The sequence below is a fragment of the Protomyctophum bolini genome, assembly GCF_963924005.1.
Source record: "Protomyctophum bolini genome assembly, chromosome: 4".
Classification (NCBI taxonomy): Eukaryota; Metazoa; Chordata; class Actinopteri; order Myctophiformes; family Myctophidae; genus Protomyctophum; species Protomyctophum bolini.
This window is the reverse complement of record NC_137865.1, coordinates 33,255,636-33,276,182: the sequence shown is the minus strand read 5'-3', so window position 1 is coordinate 33,276,182 and position 20,547 is coordinate 33,255,636. Positions and strand designations below refer to the sequence as shown.

The following is a 20,547-nucleotide window of genomic DNA, read 5'->3' as shown; positions in this document are numbered from 1 at the left end:
GGCTAAAGGATGTTCTTCCCATAAGATTTTGACATTTGTGATTCACTATCTGGTATTCCTTTTCATGCAAATATGGAGTGGAAAATGGGCTTTGGTCATTTTAAGCAAAACAACCTAAATAGCATAATGGTAAGAATAATATTCAGTAAACAACAATAAAACTATTTGAAATAAATGAATAGGCTACTATACAAGTTCAAATAATTGAAAACTAATATTAATCAAGGGTGTTATCATTCTGTTTACTCTTAGGCAATGTGTGTGGGCACTTGGCACAGATAATTAGAAATATTCAGAGCAAAAAAAAAAATAGAAGAAAAAAACACATGACTCAACACAGCTTTGTGACCCAAGCATAAAAATCGATTCCCCACAGTTGAGTTCTGTCGTACGATGACACCAAAATGTTTTAATTGAAAGGGAATTGATTGGGCTTGCATCAGAAATGATATTATATCTTCCATACCAGCATTTTATCCAGTTAACAAAATACAGTGTATGCTATTCCAGTGTTTTTGAAGTATTGTCAGTGTTGGACATGCTAATCCCATTCTCTGATGCTATACGAGCTTGCAGTGTCTCTACACGTTTGTGCGTTATTTCCAGTCATTTGGTACCTGTGTCCAGTCTAATCACAGGATATCCAGTGACACTACTACTGAAAATATTTAATCCAGTGTGCTTCAAAAATACCTCTTTGTTTTGGATCGATGCTGTAAATTGTATAATAGTACAAATACACAGAAGTGAAAGGTACATTAAGCTTAACAACTTGAACCCCAGCATCCCTATTCACATCCCTAGTAGTGCTGGATAGTTTGATCCCAGCCTTCCTGAACCCCAGCATCCCAACACGTTGCAACACGTTGTGAGCTTGTGTTGTAACTCAAGTCCGTTTTACGAAGACTAGATGGTTTAAGTGGTTAATTTGGTGTACCTTTTGAGACTCAATTAACTGTATTGTCATTTTTCCTCTGTACAGTGTAGCCTATTGTTAGATGACTATCAATGACGTATATGAGACAGTTCAGTGTGGTAGGCTATAGAAGCCTGGAACACAATCTACCATCACAGAGGGGCAGGACTTGACAGTGTGCACCATTGAGGTATATTTTCAATGCAAGTTGGCAAACATTCACTTCAGCAGAAGCCAACAGTCTTCTTTTGTTCTCCTGAAGTTGTTCTTGTTTTCTGCTGATACTGGTTCAGTGTACATACAGTTGAACAGTAGAACAACAGAAAAGAAAAATACGAAGCACAGTATCATGTACACTATCTTGCAGGCTTTTTTGAATAATTATGACCAGTGTTGGGGAATGTAATTAACATTTATGTTTATGTTTCACATATACTTTTATACTTTTTTAAAATATTTAAATTAAAATGTATAATGGATGAAAGTGTGAAGTAACTCGTGAAAATCTATGCTTTGAAAGTAGCTTCCCCAACACTGATTATGGCTTATATTAAGTGCATAGGACATTGCAAGATGAACAATAAAGTGAGTTATAAAGCTACAGACGTTACTTTTGGCAAAAGTAATTAATGGTGAGACACTACAGTTGTCAATGACTTTCAACTTGCGTCCATATTCAGTGAATAAACTATAATACAAAATTAATAGGACTTACAGACAGCGTTTTCAAAGCCCAGTGGTCTCCGCAGCAGAAAGAGGTCTTAATTCATATACATATGGAAGTGCATAGAGAAGAAGATGTGGTGGATAGTTTGTATAGGTCTCTCTTAACAAAATCAAGTTCAAGAGTGTGAGATACACTATTCCATCACAAAAGCATACAAATTGGACCATGAAGAAGAAAAGAGGCTGTTTTTGAAAAGCACTGGGTCAAGATCAGGCTCATTCTTACATGCAGCTGCTTTGAATGAGAAAATGGTGGTCAGAGTACGATGCAGTCTTCTCATTCTCTTTCTTCGGAGAACAACTAACTTCACTCTGTCAAAGGAAAGATCATGGACATTCAGGGAATGTTGGTCTTTCGGCACATGAATCTTTACTCTTCCAAAATTCCCAATGAACAGCAAACCCAAACATCTGACTGGAAGGACAGAGAGAATGGACAGCGCCACGCCCAAACTGTACAAAACTGTATATTAATGCCTATTGGGAATTCTTAAATGCTACTGCACTTCTGTTTTGGTGACCAGGTTTACTCACATTGAGAGAGACACGGAAGTGATAGGTGACATCTTGGAAAGACAGCACTGGCACTGACCACAGGTGGTGAGTCCCCTAAGAGTCATTAAGAAAAAGTGAGTAGTTATTAATAATAATAATAACTAGAACTGCACTCTGCCGAGTGCATACTTGCTTGTTGCACACTAGTAGGCCATAAATGGCCTACTAGTGCGCAAGCAGAGCGCGCAAGTACTTTCGACCGCTGGAAACTATCACATCTCAGTATCTCTGTGAAGGAACGTTTGAAATGTATAATCATTACGTGTAACTATTTGCTACCTAACTACTTTTTTACAGAAAAATGAATCATTGATATGTGATGAAAAAAAGGTATATAAACTGGTATATAAACTAAAATATATTATACAGTATAATTATTTTATTACTTATTGTAAATTGTCAATTGTTTTAAATGTATTTCATTTTGTACTATAGTGATATTAATACTAAATCATGATCAGAGTAATATGTGTCTCTAACTTCAATTTCTGTAATAATACTTTCAAATTTGTTGAAATATACATGATCTAAAATACTTCCGAAATCTGTAGTTGGATTTGTATCTCAGTGATGACGTAAGAGAAATGGTCATCTGTGTAATCTGGTCCCAGCAGATACCACATTACGTCATCGTTGAGAGCTGGGACCAGAGTACACGGTGTGTATATGTATGACTAGCTCTCAGTGATGACGTAAGAGATATGGTCATCTGTGTAGTCTGGTCCCAGCAGACCAGGCACAGATTTACAAATTACAAATCACATTACAACTACATACAGAGTATGTAGTTGTAATTTGATTAGCAGTATACTGTGGTTACTTGGTTCCAAAAAGTGAAGCCAAGTTTTTTTCAACCGTAGGTTTGTGCCTGGTTTGCTGGGACCAGTTACAACATTACGTCATCGTTGTGAACTGGGACCAGAGTACATGGTGTGTATATGACGTAATGTTGTAACTTGTAACTTGTAACTAGTCCCAGCAAACCAGGCACAGACTGTATGTAGTTGTTCTAGTTACAACTACATACAGAGTATGTAGTTGTAATTTGATTAGCAGTATACTGTGGTTACTTGGTTCCAAAAAGTGAAGACAAGTTTTCTTCAACGGTAAATCTGTGCCTGGTTTGCTGGGACTAGTTACAACATTACGTCATCCTTGAGAGAGTACATGGTGTGTATATGACGTAATGTTGTAACTTGTAACTTGTAACTTGTAACATTACGTCATATACACACCATGTACTCTCTCAAGGATGACGTAATGTTGTAACTAGTCCCAGCAAACCAGGCACAGATTTACCGTTGAAGAAAACTTGGCTTCACTTCGAAGAGACCAAGCGAAACGATTACTTGCGCGCTCTGCTTGCGCAAGTAATAATAATAATAGTCTTAGTAGCACTATACAAATATTTGTATGATGATATACTGGCACCTATGTTTAGCTGTGTTTACCTTGGTAGATGTCCTCTGTCCACTGTAGAGCTCTGTCTCTTTGCGGTCTGGACACAATCGGCCCTTGGTGGCTCCACATTGTCGTACCCACACGCTGTTACTGGACCTGCAATGAAGTAAACAAGTACATATCCACACAAATACATTATTTGTGTTAATAATGCTAGTCAACATAATGTGGGGAGTCAAAAATGAACTTGTTGAACTCATGGTTTGATTCTACACTCACGTCATGTGCAAAGTGATTTGTGAGATGGAGGAGTTCTTGTTCCCGTGAAGAGATACTGTGTAGCTACAGTAGATTCAAAAGAAGAGAACATCAATTTAAGAAAACAAACACTCAACAAACACTCCAATAATTAGCTCCAACACTTTGTGTAACTCGAGACCAGAGTTCGGGTAAATGAATCACAAACACACCTGCATCTCTCAGGGGTTGGACAGATTTGTGCAGTAATCTGTTGGTCTGGTTCCAGGATGTGTAGACCAACCAGAGAGGGAGCTAATGCTTCTGCTGTGACAGCAAAGAATAATTCAGTTGTAAATGTTTACTATTGGCAAACAAATGGCTGTGTTTTTACACAGCAAGACCAGTGTTAATTTAACTCTGAGAGTGTAGGTCAATTTCTTTCCGCTTACCCTCTGTGTGTACGCTTCGCTGTCTGCGTGGTGATGGTGGTTGCTGCTGCCCCCCAGGCAGACGGTTGGTACCTCCCATTCCTTCCATGTCTGTAGGATGAGGTCTCTTGGACTTCGCAAACAGGGGTGCAGAGGTGTGACTCAGGCGGTTCCTATTGCGGCCATCTTTGTCCATAGGTCTTGACTTGGCCTTCTTATTGATCGTGCCTGGTGTGGGCCCCAGGCTGCCTACATCTAAAAGGTGTAGTAGAAAAGAAAGTAAAGTTGACAAATCAATCTTTTAACACATAGAAAACATAAGGCCGATTTATACTTTATTGTACAAAGCAGTTATTTTTTTTATATATATGGCCATTAGACGGCATGTTTACTCACCAGCTGTGGATTGGTTGTTAATGGGTGACATAGGCGTAGCAGTTTGGTTGTTTGGGGCTGTGGTTGAACAGCAAGCTGCAGGGTTCAGACAAACAAAGAGCAAATGAGAATGAGAGAACATAACACACTGTGTGGTAGTGTGTATAGCCTGATGACCTTCGATAACGGTGAGGAACAGTAAAAGAATCTCTGCTCACCTGGTGTAGATGTGGTAGACTGGTGAGCAGAACTGGACAACGCAGCTTTGGACCTGTGCCATTCATAGTGGAGGTAAATAAGGTACTATTTACAGCAATAATGAATTACCAAGCAATACAATTAAAGGTGACATTGATTAGAAAACATTGTATGTAGATGAATAATGCTCCCCGCTCCAAATTCTACAGATGTGTCAGGCAAATAAGGAACTATGGCTTTGTCTTCAATGGTTAACCAATTATATTGGTTAATATTTGTCAATACGTATTGTATTAAGATGCTCTAATCTAAACAAGGTACAACCTATTAAGACCTCCTCTCAGGCAAAGGCAAAAGAAACATCCAACCAGGCAATCAAAAGATAAGATATTGGTAGAATGACAGAAGGCAGACATATACAGGAAATAAAGTTACAGGAAGCAATACAGTACCATGGGCAGATAGGTGGACAGAGAGTGACAGTGGCAGTGAAGATAGGCATCCAAGAAATGTGGAGAACACACGAGGAGACATAGCTGCTGATTTCACAAGACATGAAAGACATGAAGGGGAATATAGTAAAAAATGAAAGAAGAAGTGAAGAGTTGATTTGTTGTAGTAGTATACTACAGTAAAATCCTCTGCGTTAATTTAACCATCTGTGATCTGTTACTGAGAACAATTGACCCTGAATGGCCCCTTTGGTTACATTTGTACACTCCACTGAACATGGAGGATTTGACTGTGTATAAAGTGGGTACATAAAGTGTGAGTGAGGGGGCTGACATACTCAGCCTTCTCTGTGACGTCTCCTCGATGGTGTAGGGTCAGTACATATAGGATGGACATGGAGATGACGCTGAGGGCAACAAACAGAGATCTTAACACAAAACACTGAGCCGTGTGACGTCACACACAGCAAATTAAAGATACAATCCATCTCTTATTTGAATGAATAAAACATCTGTATGGTTGAGTATGTTAATACAATCTAACTATAGTACATCTGCGATGGTTAGAGGGGGTCTTAGTTCCTAAACGCTGACTAGTAGGAACACCAGATCGGACCAATAGATACAGACTTCTTAACAAGCCTGAAAATTATACAATACTGAGCCCAAGGCCAATCAAATGCGGAAACAACAAAGAAAACATTTCCCAAAAAGGTTGCCCAATTGACATGGGCAGCGACTCAAATCACAGGGAGGCCTTGTCGAGCTCGCTCTCAAACAGACTCTATTTAGATGCATCATTGGAAATTAACGAACACAATTATGTATGAGGAAATTTGACTGATGACAATGACAATGACAGTAAAAAAGTACTGCTCCAGTTTAGAACAAAATCCTTACGGTGCAAGGCTCGAATATACAGGATGAAAACAAGAAAATGCCAGCACTCATTGTATGTCCTTTTCACATGAATTTGAGTTGATAACGAACGTGTTTCGGCCTGTTTGGCCTTCGTCAGCGTCATATGAAAAGGACATACAATGCTGGCATTTTCTTGATTTCATCCAATGACAATGACAGTGACAATGAATCCACTATAAATTATCCCACAATTTTCGAACCCATTTTTTACCCGGTGTTAATTGCCTACGCTGTAATCCTGGGCGCTAAACTGGGGAGAGCCCCGAACTGAGCTCATGCTACCTTCAATGCATGAGGAGTGAGCAGGCCGCTTCTTATCACCTGACAGATGGGAGTTTCCCCAGTAGGACTGGAACACGTTATTCCAACCACTCAACAATAGAGATCAGGATTACTGCATGTTTTTGTGAGGGTACCTACACGGGGGAGAACATGCAAACTCCACACAGAAAGGCCTGTTTGCCAACCCCTATGGGCGCTGATGACACAGATCAGAGAACACGCCCCCAGCGCCCACTGCTTCCCTGGCGGGAATCCAACCCGGGACCTACTAGCTGTGACTGCACCACACACCCTGAACCCACTATGAATTATAACAATGGAATCTCATTTATGATAATCACAATATGTAGGTGAGAAATGTGTGCACGAGGTATGGGGCTCAATAAAGAAGTAGTTGTGAAACAGATTGTAGATATTGTATACATATTGTAGATATTCTAACCTAAAGGCCATGACAATGACAAGTGCCAGGATGGTCCCCTGCATGAATCTCTGGCTGATACAGCCTTGATCAGGAAGTGAGTTCTGAAAATAAAATACAAAAACACAAAGATGACATTAAAGGAGACACTTATGTCCGCACTGCTGACATTCACTCATCGCTGTTGCTGTGAAATCAGCAACAGTTAACACAATCTTTAAATATGTCATGATATAACCATACCTTGCTCCCAGGTCTGACACTCTTCTTCTTAAGTGGGCCACTTCCTGTCCTGCTAAAGTAACTTGATGATTGGCTAGAAGGATAAGAGTGATAAACATATTTTCAAATAAATAAATAAAATTAAATAAATGTAAAAATATATATTCTGTATAAATGTGTATATGTGTGTAGACAACTTTTGTCTTCACAAATACAATACGCAGACAGACAGTATTTTGGTAACTCAAATATACTGTAACTAGAAAAAGCGCCCTTCTGGGCACAGGTCTCCACCAGGAGGATAGGAGTGTGTGTGATGTTTGGCAAAACTGTACCGATGTGCGTGAAATTTGGATAAAATCAGAACAGATGTGAAAACTTCCAGGCGGTGGTTTTTCCTTGGCCTCTAGGCCTAGGGAGTGTGGATTTAAGTTTTACACAGATCCGTGCAGTTAGAGGTAAAAACACTAATCGGCCAGTTATAGTTGAAATGCCACTTGAAAATGTTCAAGTGGCATTTCTTCCTCGGCCTAGTCGCGTGTGGGAATGTGCGTGCACATTCACGGAAATCACACGATGTGTTCATGATTGGCGGCATTTTGTTTGAAACTGAGCACTCCTGCGAACTTTGGAAGCCAATCTTAGCCAATCAGGATGGAGTCTGAAAAATCTGAAAGACCCGTTTCATTGAATGGCTCTAGAGAGACTGTGTACCAATTTGCGTGATGTTTTTTTTTTTTTTTTTTTTTTTTTTTTAAACTCTTTATTTTTGAATTTTTGAATAGCCAAAATAGACACCAAAGACAAACAAGACATACAATATGACAAAAACATCGGCAGTAAAAGAAAACTGAATAAAAACAAAAGACAAAAAACAAAATAAAACAAGAGGTCATGGGATGTACAACAACAATACATATTACAGATTATTTATTTTTTTCTTCTTTTTTTATTTTTTACATTAAATGACAACTGGAAAGACACCGCCCATATTCACGCCACATCCACCCCCCCAGCTAAGTACTCTGTCCATTTCTCCCATCTTCTTTCACCCAGCTCTTTTTGCAGTCTTAAAGAATAGGTCATCTGTTCTAGGTGATGAAGTTGTTTCACAATGTTGAGAAATAGATCGGCAGTAGGACAATTCTTTTGTAACCAATTTCTTGTAATAGCTTTTTTGCTTGCTACAAGTAGGATCTTAAGTAAGTATGAGTCATCCCGATTTAACCCGTCTGGGAGTTGTCCCAGGTACAAAGATATGAATGAATCATCTATTCTAAAACCCATAATGTTTGAGATAAGTGTTGTCACTTCTTTCCAAAATGGCTGAATTACAGGACAAGACCAAAAGACATGTGCATGATCAACCACTGTATCTCCACATTCTCTCCAACAGTCCATATGGTTGCCAGTCTGTTTGGACTTCTGTTTTGGAGTAATAAAGAAGCGAATCTGGTTTTTCCAACAAAAGTCTCTCCAAGTCAAGGAATTAGTGGTCGTTGATTGTGTTTCCCATATATTCATCCATGCTTCATCACTTATATCGATTCCCAACTCTTTTTCCCATCGCTCTTTCACATATATTGTAGAGTCCTTTTTCAACGACATAAGCCCATTATATAGTTTACTCACAAGACCCCTGTTGCTTCCTGAGCCATAGGCATTTATAAATACAGTGATTAGGCTTGTTGTAATACCTGGAGTAGACCCTTTTACTTTTTTACTAAAATAATCCCTTACTTGCAAGTATCTGAAAAAGTCCTGGTTAGCCAACCCATATTTCTGCTTTAGGTTTTCAAAACTGTCAATATTTCCATTTTTAATCATAGTACATATAGAAGTGATGCCATTGTGGTGCCATTGTTTATACCTATTGTCTAGTACTGCTGGTATGAAGTCAGGGTCATATGCCGGCCAGTTTAAAAGTTTTGCCTCCCTCTGAAGCTGGAAGCGTTTAACAACTTCCAGCCATATTTTGAACGACAAATTTACCCACTGACTCCTTGTCTGAAACATTCCTTTCTCTCCGTCAGTGCAACCTAATAGTGACTGTATTGGTACATCCATCAGGGATAACTCTATGCTTTTCCATTTTGCAATGTAGGGTCGGTTACACCAATATACCAAGGGTCTTAGCTGAGCTGCTAGATAATAGTCCCTTAAAGATGGGAGAGACATGCCTCCTCTCTCTCGGGGCAGTTGTAGGGTAGAAAATTTCACCCTTGGCCTTTTTTTATCCCAAATAAAACGTGAGATATGTTTATTCCATTCCCTGAATTGTTTTAAAGGTATTTCTACTGGCAGTGACAAAAAAAGGTATAATAATCTGGGCAAAATTACCATTTTGACTGCTCTTATTCTGCCACCTAAATCGAGAGGAAGCACGCTCCACCTGCCAAGATCATCATACATCTTCTCCGTTGCACCTTTGTAATTTACATCAAACAGCTGTGACAAGTCCTTGGGCAAATTCACACCTAGATAATTTGCGTGATGTTTGAACAAAATCTGTAGGTGTACTGTCCAAAAAAGTGTTTTGCACAAAGCGGCCTCCTGGTGGCGCTATAAGAGGCCAATGTGAAAACCTTGGGGCAGAGGTTCAGCTGTGGCATTCAGGGAGTGTGTGTGCAGAGTATGGCTGCGATCAAGCCAACGGTGCCGGAGATTAGCTGTCCACAGACGGACGGACACACACACGGACGGACGGATGGAGTGCAAAACATACTCTCTCCCCATGCCTTCGGCCTGGTGGAGACAATAACTTCTCTCATGTGCAAAATATATCCACTCACCTGACAGTTCCCCCACTCACGGTGCTCTTCATGCTGTCCAGACGCCGGAGCTTGGCCAGCTTCCGGCTCCAGCGCTCCAGCTCGTCTATACGGGTCTCCAGGTTGTCCGTCAGCTTGCACAGCTCCTTGACTGCACCCACGTTCTCCATGAAGATCCGGTCCTTAAGGAGGGATTCGATTAGCGCCGTGTGTCAGTGAACGAGCACCTGCGTGACAGTAGCAGTGTGTGTGTCTGTGCCGCATGTGTGTGTAAGAGAGGAGACAGAGAGTGATACCTTATTGACCACCAGCAGTTTGGGTATCATCTCACCGTTGGCAAATATCACATCCCCTCCCTCCTTCACTGCTTCAGGTAGGATCTGCTGTACCTCCTGGGCTATGACTCCTGCACAGGTGGGGGAGACGATAAGAGCCAAGGTGAAAGCCAGCACTGAGAGCATAAATAAACACCTACACACAACATATTAAAGTGTGCATACAAGTCCAGCGAGATCAAATATTATGACTGTGGCGATACGCACAGTTTTGTAAACAAAAAAGCCACAAATGAACAGCTACTCTAGGGTGGAGGGTGGAAAAGAGGTTATGTATGAACTGGGACTATAGGTGTTACCGGTCTCTGAAGTGTCTTTGTCTATGCCCACGGAGGCCGCAAACTCAGGCTTGAAATGATAATGCACCAGCCTCATCTGAGAGATCCGTTTCAAATTGTCTGTGGTGTCCACCTGTACACGGGACAGAATGACAAAGACAGGCATGCGTGTGCAGGGATGTGGTCATGAGAATGTATGGATCAAGGACAATGGACGCACAAAACACGCAATCACACCTGCCCAGCACTGTTCCCAGCACTGAGCACTTCGGATGGGCATACACAGCCATGACTCATGCGGGAACAAGCATGCACATGCAGACCAAACCTCTATAATATTGTTTTAAAATCGAACGAATGAACGCACGCACGCACGCACGAACACACACACACACACACACACACACACACACACACACACACACACACACACACACACACACACACACACACACACACACACACACACACACACACACACACAACACACACACAAACACACACACAAACCGCAGTTTAGTACTAACCTCTTGGACATTTTCCTTGGCCCTGAGGTCAGAGGGGTGCACCAGTGACCCCATGACCTTGAGGTTGCCGTGGATGACCATGGCCTCGTCCGGGCGGTCCGTGTTGATCCCCACGCGGCCGTGGTGGTACACAGAGTCTGGGAGCTGGCCACGCTGCCACAGCACCTCACTATCACTCTCAAATTGACCTGGGTTCGACGCCTGGGACGGAACAGACATGGAAGACAGACGCACAAACGTGTTCAGATACAAGCTCCAGTCTCTCATAATATTTCTACTGTAGGATTGGCTTTATAATGGTTTTCCACACTCTACTGTACACAGGTACAGCAGAGTGTACCTATTCAGAGGAGATTGTGCAGTTTTCATGAAATCCATTTCAGTCAGACAACTCACGAATAGATTTAACCAATATTTATTATAGAATGAGAATACAAGTGTGCATACGATATTAGACTTGGCGTTCGGCTCTGCTGCATTTTCTCCCTGCTCGGCGAGATTAAACACCATCGTAAAACATTAAGAGCAGGGAGATAGATATACAATAAACTCCCATGGGGAACATGAATAACAGAGCCCACCGGTGGTGCTGGGGAAAAACATCACATAAACCAGGAACCATATGCAGAGGAAGGCAGAAAGAGCATGCAGACTGGTGAGCTTAAGTAGCCCGCCCAATGGTCAACTGACTGCCACATCAGCGAATGACGTGTGCGACTTGTGCGCCTTGAGCATGGCATGAACCCCCTTGAGTATGTCTGCATGAACTAACTCTGCAGGCTACGCATCATTTGTAAAGCTTTTGTATTATGCAATGAACTGGATAATTGGGCAATACACCATACAATTGCCTACTGGACATTTCCATTCATAATTAGCAACACTGCCACTACAAAAAAGGAAAAAGATATGCACATCCCCACAGTTTTTAGATATGGTGCTGGATCCAAAAATGGGAATGTCCGCACACAATATGTTTGCTCCCCGTCATTTCTTTATTTTAACCAAACAACGTTTCGCCCGTCTGGGACTTTCTCAAGTTCAGAAGAACTTGAGAAAGCCCGGACGTGTAAAGAGAGAAAACATATCGTGTGCGGTGCACTGTAACACTGTCAAACACAGAAAAGGAAGTAATCAATCTGTGGGGTCCTTGGTGACACGTTTGAGTTGGTTATGGTATCCATAGCAACAAGCACCGCTGGGCTCTACTTCAGTGTTCACAGGCTGTGAACAAAGAAGTAGAGTTCTTGTGACCTATTTTTACTCACAGACAGTATAAATATATGATTTGGTATTAACAGTCCATTTTAAGTATGTTATGCTGAAGGATCACAGTCACCAAATCCAAAAAATCTGGAAAAGAAAATGGAATGGAATGCCAAAGGAATGGGATTACAACAGTGGTTTTCAACCCTTTTCATATCAAGGACCATTATTTATTCGGCATTTGAGCCACGGACCACCATTTGATGACATATAGCCTCTCAGACCCTAGACTTGTTTTTGTCTTGAAAGATTTTGTCCAAAGTTGTATTGATGTGGTACCATACTGTAGAATCTACAGTGTAGATGAGAGACAACAGGAAAACAAGTGGGTAACCTTCTAAATTAAGTAATGCAGATGTTTAACTACAAGGGTCCATTTGGTTACCAACTCTCCATCATTTAGCTGGGGACCACCTGGAACCCCCTCAAGGACCCCCCAGTGGTCCCCGGACCACTGGTTGAGAACCACTGGATTACAACAATGATATATGGAGGAGGAAATGGAAAAAAAAAAAAAAAAACTGTGAGCTTCTCAGCTGTACAGTGACCGATGACGACACATTCACAAGGGATATGGTTGGAGGAGGACGGTCCGACAGACACAGACTGACAGATGTTACCCTGACGATGATCCTCTCGGACACCTGAGCGGCCAATGTGTAGCTCTGACTGTGGGACTGAGCCTGCAGCGCCACCACCAGCATGAAGTACCTAGGGACCACCGAGAGAGAGCCATGATGAGCACAGTAGCACACAGACATTCAACTAACTGTACTGGAGCCTTGCACACATTAATTATTATTACTATATTTTTATTACTCTGCTGTCGGGAAGAAACCATCCAACTCCGAAAATCGTATATCTTTTAATCAAAGCAATACTGCCTCATCAAACTTGGTATTGTGACTTTATATAGTGTCAATTACTTGCATGAGAGGGGGAGAGGTGGTGGAGTTGCTTTATCAGACAGTTTGAGGGTCCAATGGAGTTAAGAGGGTTTGTCCGAAGCAGGTGGTTTCCTCCCGACAGCAACGAGCAATGATATGTACAGTATTTGCAGTAGTTGGTTTTCACTCTCATGCTCTCATGCTCTCTCTCTCTCTCTCTCTCTCTCTCTCTCTCTCTCAAGGTGTGCCTGTTTTATGTTTAAAATGCATAAATGACTGGGATGCCAGTGGTGTTTCACCTCTGGTCAGGGTTTGGCTTCCCCTTCTTCCTCATGTTGTTCGCTGTGGTCTCGCTGAAATGGAGTCGTCCCACCGTCACCTTAGTAACTTGTTCTGGAGGCACGGTTACCCTGGGAGACACAAAACTGATCCACCATCAAGTTGCCTTATGGAGGGTAGTCCTGTTCGCTTAACAAATTAATGTTCTCTGAATACATAACTGCTACATCTTGAGGTTGAATAATACTCTTATCATTGTCATCAAAAAAGCATACAATAATAATCACAAAACATGGCATACTCTATAAAACTGTGTACTCAATATTCAGTGGTATTGATTGATTGATTTATTGATTGATTGAACTACTAAAAACAGGATAAAAACAGAAAAAACACTAAGACTTGTTTACATCAGGGTCCTCCATTTTCAATTCATCAAGACATTTAAAGACATACAAATATACACATCTAGGCAAAAAAAAGTTATAAAAAAAGGGAATACGTGAACAGTATAGAAAAAGAATCACACCCCTGTGAAGTGAGGGGCGCTCATTATACATCATCATACATCATCTCATGAACAACTGAATTTATTTGATTGGTTAGCCGATTTGTTCGTCTACATATGACGTAAATGTTCCCTTCATGGCATTTGAAGCCTTGCTTTTCTTTTCTTTTTTTCTCCATTGCTCTGTAAAGCACTTTGAGCTGCATTTCATGTCATGAAAGGTGCTATACAAATAAAGTTTTATTATTATTATTATATTTAATGTTTGTGTTGCCACAAATTTACATCATATTTCAGGCACATACAGTATGACCTAATTTCTCCTTTCATTGTCCATGGCAAATATGAGACGTGAGGGGACAAAAGACAGTTTCGAATTGCAGAATTGCAGTGCCTGTAAGTGCTCTTTGAGAGCGGTTTTTAAGGAGGCTAGGGATTCACATTTCTTAACGACTGTTGATAGGGTTTTCCACATTTTAGTGGCATAGGAGCCACTAGCCTCGGAAACCCAAGGAGCTACTAAAATGTATCTGCTTCTATTCAGTGAAATAATCCAGACTTACATTACTGGCTTGAAAGGTCTCTTGCTGCGGTCTGACTGGGATTGTTCCACATTGATGGACTGGTTCATGGCCTCCAACTGGAAAACGAGATAGACCACAATCACTTTTAGGATGGCTGAGATTAATCAGATTAATTGATTTTCAATCAATTACTCACGCCATACCCTTGAATTCATTGGAGATTGTTTAGTTTTTGTCGCATTCCAATCCTAATCCAATATTCCAATATTTGATGAATTGAAATAAATAGTAGGCCATGGCAAAACTATATAATAAAAAACTGTATGAACTCCAGAACAACTCTCTGAGGACTACTACTGTCTCCTCCTATTCACTTCAATTCATCAAATATTGGAATATTGGATCAGGAATGCGACAAAAACAAAGATATTTCCGTGAATTCAAGACTTTGCAGGGTGAGTTAGTGAGTAATTGATAGCAATAAAGTAATTTTGAGGGTGAATTCACCCTTTAAGGTACTGAGCTGAGGATCATAATGGCAGACCAAATACTATCAACTGTAGATCATGTCTAGCCTGGCCCCAGCCCTGAATCGCTAGCCACGCCCATTAAGAAAATATGTTCTGGCGATTCAGACTGAGTGTCAGGCTAGATCATGTCCCTAATACAGTACTGCTTCCTTTTTGCCTTACCTTGACTCCATTTAGCTTCAGATAGAAGCAGTCAATGGGCTGCAGACCTTCACTGGTCTTAATGTACTTGGGATCTCCCAGCATGCCGATGTACACTGTGACCTGGAAGTGGTTCTTCTTTTGGCAGACAAAGGCGTCGTCGGACAAGGAGAAGTTGAAGCCCTTATCGGCGTCCACGCGGTAGGTGGGCATTGGTCTGAGGATCGTCAAGACGGACATAATGATGAGTGGGAAAAGTTTGAATGCTCCATTATTGGAAAATGTATGTAACTGAGGCACACTGTGGAAAGAATATTAGGCTAATGTAGTTTCAATGCCTAACACCAGGGGGAGTGTTTGACTTAACAACACCAGTACTAGGACCTTCTGAAGACCCCACCGAAGGCTGATGGATTTAAGTGCAACAAAACCCTGTGAACCCGTAAGTGGGCATGGCATGCTTCAAACCGTGGTGACCAGCCAGGTGGTGATGGCAATAAACCATTGGGTAGCTTCTATGAGTGCAGGTCTACCCCCTCTTCTTCTAATTCTCTTTGGCATCGAACAAAGAGGCGTTCGCTATTTTCTCCATACACACACTCGCCCAGTCGCCCCACCAACCCTCTCCCTCTTCTACTCCCCACGTTCTCTTTCCAAACCGAAACCCTCCCCCGCACAGCTCACCTCGGAGGAATTTGTAGACATCTACAATTCCTCCATTCCCTTTCCACTCCCTCCCTCCCTCTGTAGTTCGCTGAATTATCCGTTTACCCCTCTTTTAGCACTCTTGCTATTACCTCTGTGTTGAGGGCTTTCACCTCTCTGAGCTATAGGTTACTGTCAAGACTATAATCATAGATAGATTGAGATCTATAGACATGCTGAAATGAATTTTCACCCACAGTTCTTTGCAGTTGACGTCATACAATGGCGTCCACTTGTTCTGCTGGTGGGGCTGCCACTTAATACACTGGTAGTTTGGGTCCAAGTAGCTGTTGTCTGCGTCCTGCATTAAACCTGAAACGGCATCCAAGAAATTAGTGTAGAAGGTGGAGGATAATGTCAGGCCTGCCAGTCACTTCAAAGAAGAACGCTCGCAAAAACAAGTCTGTGGCTCGTTCCCGTGAGAGGGCGTAGGTGCGGGGTACTGTTAATTTGGTGGTATTTCTCCGGAGGTTAAGGGCGGGTGAGAGCAGATAACAGTGAGACGGAGAGCAGGTGAGGAAAGACGAGGAGAAAGAACGAAAGCTACCTGGTTCTTGTTTGATGATACCTGTGAGGATTTGGGAGTTGAGCGTACTGTTGGGGGACTCTGAGTGCTTCCGCTTCTTGGCCTGGTGACCAGGGACTCCTCTGCACAAAGAGAAACACAACGTCAGCAGCCCAAAACGATTGGAGTTTGTAGCAAAGCAAATACATTGTTTGTCCTCAAAGGGTTGATGTCTACAGCATTATTATGCACAATCCTGACTGTTAATTTACTGTGTGTTATGGACCTCAAATGGCCCTCCTTGCTCCCTGCTCTCACATTATTTCCCTCTGCCAGTCCCTCCCATCCTTCTCCCTCTCTTCTCTCGTCCTTCACTTCATCGCTCTATTGCGTTTTGTGTCTTTGTCTCTGAATGCAAAAGGCCTACAGTATGTGACTTTCCATAGACATTACTTCTATCACTCCCCCTATAATCAGGGCACAGCAGTGGTGGCCATTTTCTGGTTCCAATGATCCAGACCGGATTCATTTTTCTCATAGACATTTCCAAAAATATTTATATAAACAATTATTTGAAATATTGAATAAGCCCATCCAGGATCCTGACCATAAAACATTTGATTCTGTGAAGAAGAAAATAATAAGTAATAAAATGAAAACCACAAAACAAAGCGTAGGCCTATTTATTACTTGTGGTCTGTGGTCGGCTGCATATGTATGGTATGCACTATGCATGGTATGTATGTACAGTATGTATATGATATGTACTGTATGCCTGTCCTCGGTGGTCCCCAATTGGCTGTTGATGGTGACGTAATTAAGATATGTTTCAATGTTATTGGCTGATGATGATGACGTAACTAGGGTACATTTCAAGGTTGGTATAAGGTCAATAATGGGTCTAAAGGATTTAGAACAGCAGTTGTAATAGACATTAGTTAGTTGTAGTACTTGCGCGCTCTGCTTGCGCACAAGTAGTCCATGCATGGCCTACTTGTGTGCAAGGCGCAAGTTTGCACCTCGACAGAGTGCATTTCTACGTAACTAAGGTACGTTGGCTGGTATAAGGTCAATAACGGTAAAGTAATAGTAATAGTTGTAATAGACATTGTGTGACACACATTGTGTGTCGATTCCGTCGGATAGCCGGTTGTCCAGAACCAGCACAAAGTCCTCTGCCCGGGCTCTGGACCTGATCACCCCTATCTCTGCCCGGGCTCTGGACCTGATCACCCCTATCTCTGCCCGGGCTCTGGACCTGATCACCCCTATCTCTGCCCGGGCTCTGGACCTGATCACCCCTATCTCTGCCCGGGCTCTGGACCTTATCAACCCTATCTCTGCCCGGGCTCTGGACCTGATCACCCCTATCTCTGCCCGGGCTCTGGACCTGATCACCCCTATCTCTGCCCGGGCTCTGGACCTGATCACCCCTATCTCTGCCCGGGCTCTGGACCTGATCACCCCTATCTCTGCCCGGGCTCTGGACCTGATCACCCCTATCTCTGCCCGGGCTCTGGACCTGATCACCCCTACGGTATCTCTGCCCGGGCTCTGGACCTGATCACCCCTATCTCTGCCCGGGCTCTGGACCTGATCACCCCTATCTCCCCATATATGGAGCTGGCCTTTTTTTGTCATCAAAGTTTTTTTTATGATTTTTCAATTAAAGAATACAAAATACACATGACATAAAAGAAAGACAAGAAAAAATTAAAAAACTAAAACAAAACACAACTAGCAGTCAAAAACTACGCTAAATGCACCCCTCCCTCCACATTCTGTTGTTGACAATAGTGATTATATCATCTGTAATGTATTACAAATTGTTAATGCAACAATCCTTTAATAATATACAAATAAAAGTAGTCCCATACTAAATGGAACTTTCCTTTGACATTGTTCTCCCTGGAGCTGGCCTGTTCTGACATCTGCATAGACTCCATATTTGGGCATGCCTGACAAAGAACTCCATATATGGGCATAAAATGGACACAGTCATAATAACTGGGTGGGGCATGCATTTCCAACTTGCATCGTTCCAAGTAGGCCAGTGCCCAACGTGCACAGCTCTAGTATAATTCAATATTCAAAATAATGTTTTCACATAATAAAATGTTTTATGGTCATAATTCACCAGAATCCCGTGGACGGCTGCTTGATTTTAGGCTGAAAATAATTTATATAAATATGTTTGGAAATGGGAAAAATTAATGGGGTCTACTCTGGATCTATGGCCACCATTGCTATGCCCTATAAACTGGCAATTTGTCTCACCTGCTCTACTTCATCCCTCTATCCCTTAATGCTGTGTGTTTATCACTTACTCCTGTCCCTGAGGGTGTTGCAGCAGCTGATGAAGCATCTGTGTTTGCTGCTGCTGCATGTCTCCGCTGGCGCCGGCCACCGGGCCGATGGAGTACTGCGATATCATGGGCTCCGGCTTGAGGTACATGTCCCGGTGCATGCTGGGATAGTGTCCATGCGGCGGAAGGAGCGGCGGCGGAGTCATGTGACACATGTTCTCAGGTGTCATGGTCCTGAGCATGTGAGGGTCTACAGAAATACAACAATTCAATGTTTTATCATTTCATGCTGTTATTGTTTATGTTCACATAGCCCCACAGTCCCGCTCCCACTAAACACAATGTGTACTTTTTGTTTAGTGCATGTCTGCCAAAATATCAGTATACTGTAGTGTCACGTCTGGGGCTTCACATGGGTTCCAGTTACATCCAGGTGTTTACTCACTGCATCCAGTGTATTTAGCTATTCATTTAGCTTGCGAATATATAACTCGACACACAAGACAACATTTCAGCTCTTTTAACCCTACCAATCAGCAGCATGTTCCAGTTTCCTCCACCCTTGGCTAATGGTGTTTTCTATTGTTTCCGCCTGGAGTCATGCCGATCAGATAAAACAATCCCACACCTTCTTCACTAATGGTCTGCTAGACCAACGCAGGTGTGTGGGAGCAGTACAAAACGTACACTACACAGTGATTTTGAGGACAGTTTGACTTGTGTCGGAATGTTGAGACAAAGCCAAGCACACTGTGATTCCAATTATCATGCATTTAAAAACAACAAACCTCAATTATTATGGTTCAAAGGAACTTAATTTATTTGATGAAATTCCATTTCCAGGGCAATTATGTTCATGATAGATTAATAAATAAGTGGCAGGTGTAACTCTTCGAATAAGGAAATTATGAATGTATTATTGAAGATTAATAAATGACAGGTGAGTGCTATACCGAATGTTTGAATTTATCAATTTGTTACACATTAACTGAATTTCTCTTGGTCTCTATGTTCTATTCAAAGGTCCCGTAGTGATGAGTAACAGGTATTGATTTGAGCAGAGAGAGCAGGCTTGGAAGGATGGACAAAGTCATGGGCACACATACCTGTGCGAAGATCCTCCATGTTTTTGGGTCTCTCCCCCTCAACCCTTTATTTTACTATTTGTTACACTTGCTATCCATATCTCTGCTTCTCTGTGTAACCCATACGGTCAGTAGATGGGTTCCTCTGACTCTGACTGATGTCTGCCAAGGGGTTGCAGTCTACAAGATATATAATGCACTAACCATTTCAGTTTGTTGTGTGCTCTCTCTCTCTATCCCTCTCTCTCTCTCTCTCTCTCTCTCTCTCTCTCTTGTTCTCTCCCTCTTTCTTTGTTTCTTGGCTTCTTTCACTCTGTTTTTCTTTATTTCTTTCTTTCTCTCACTCCTTCTACCTTCCGCCCTCTCTCCTTTTCTTTCTCCCTCTATCATTTTGTCTGTCTGTCTGTCTGTCTGTCTGTCTGTCTGTCTGTCTGTCTGTCTGTCTGTCTGTCTGTCTGTCTGTCAGTTACTTACCATTCACTTGCTGGGGAGAGTAGGGCTCTGAACTGGAGTCTGGGGGGGACTCAGGTAGTGTCCTAAGAAAAGAGACAATGAGAAGATGTTTTTGTTATAGCCTTATAAAATGAAAACAAACTTTCAATTGATAGAATTCTTTGAAATAGTTTCATGCTGCACTCTTTTCTCTATTAAAAAAAGAAAAGAGTATAGCCCTTCAAACCAAGATTGTGTGAGTGTGTGCATTTTTTAAATGGTGTAATTTCACTCTGTTTCTGATATGAGTCTACCTTCCCTCTTAGTCAGC

General features: G+C 41.9%; 1 protein-coding gene across 1 annotated transcript in view; it reads right to left on the bottom strand.

The window, feature by feature from the left end:
- Positions 1–1,290: 1,290 nt before the first annotated feature.
- Positions 1,291–20,547, bottom strand: part of myrf (myelin regulatory factor) — a 30,275-nt gene continuing 11,018 nt past the window's right edge. Inside the window, exons 4-27 of the mRNA XM_080762182.1 lie at positions 20,259–20,320; positions 18,721–18,949; positions 16,436–16,536; positions 16,086–16,200; positions 15,205–15,400; positions 14,552–14,628; positions 13,501–13,611; positions 12,935–13,025; positions 11,049–11,249; positions 10,543–10,654; positions 10,205–10,314; positions 9,930–10,090; positions 7,159–7,231; positions 6,937–7,019; positions 5,630–5,698; positions 5,292–5,378; positions 4,860–4,912; positions 4,663–4,737; positions 4,288–4,521; positions 4,069–4,162; positions 3,878–3,940; positions 3,649–3,754; positions 2,177–2,251; positions 1,291–1,954 (exon numbers count right to left, since the gene is read on the bottom strand). Of these exons, the coding sequence (XP_080618308.1) occupies positions 1,865–1,954; positions 2,177–2,251; positions 3,649–3,754; positions 3,878–3,940; positions 4,069–4,162; positions 4,288–4,521; positions 4,663–4,737; positions 4,860–4,912; positions 5,292–5,378; positions 5,630–5,698; positions 6,937–7,019; positions 7,159–7,231; positions 9,930–10,090; positions 10,205–10,314; positions 10,543–10,654; positions 11,049–11,249; positions 12,935–13,025; positions 13,501–13,611; positions 14,552–14,628; positions 15,205–15,400; positions 16,086–16,200; positions 16,436–16,536; positions 18,721–18,949; positions 20,259–20,320 (2,668 nt within the window). The 3' untranslated portion in view covers positions 1,291–1,864. The remainder of the gene's footprint in view (positions 1,955–2,176; positions 2,252–3,648; positions 3,755–3,877; positions 3,941–4,068; positions 4,163–4,287; positions 4,522–4,662; positions 4,738–4,859; positions 4,913–5,291; positions 5,379–5,629; positions 5,699–6,936; positions 7,020–7,158; positions 7,232–9,929; positions 10,091–10,204; positions 10,315–10,542; positions 10,655–11,048; positions 11,250–12,934; positions 13,026–13,500; positions 13,612–14,551; positions 14,629–15,204; positions 15,401–16,085; positions 16,201–16,435; positions 16,537–18,720; positions 18,950–20,258; positions 20,321–20,547) is intronic.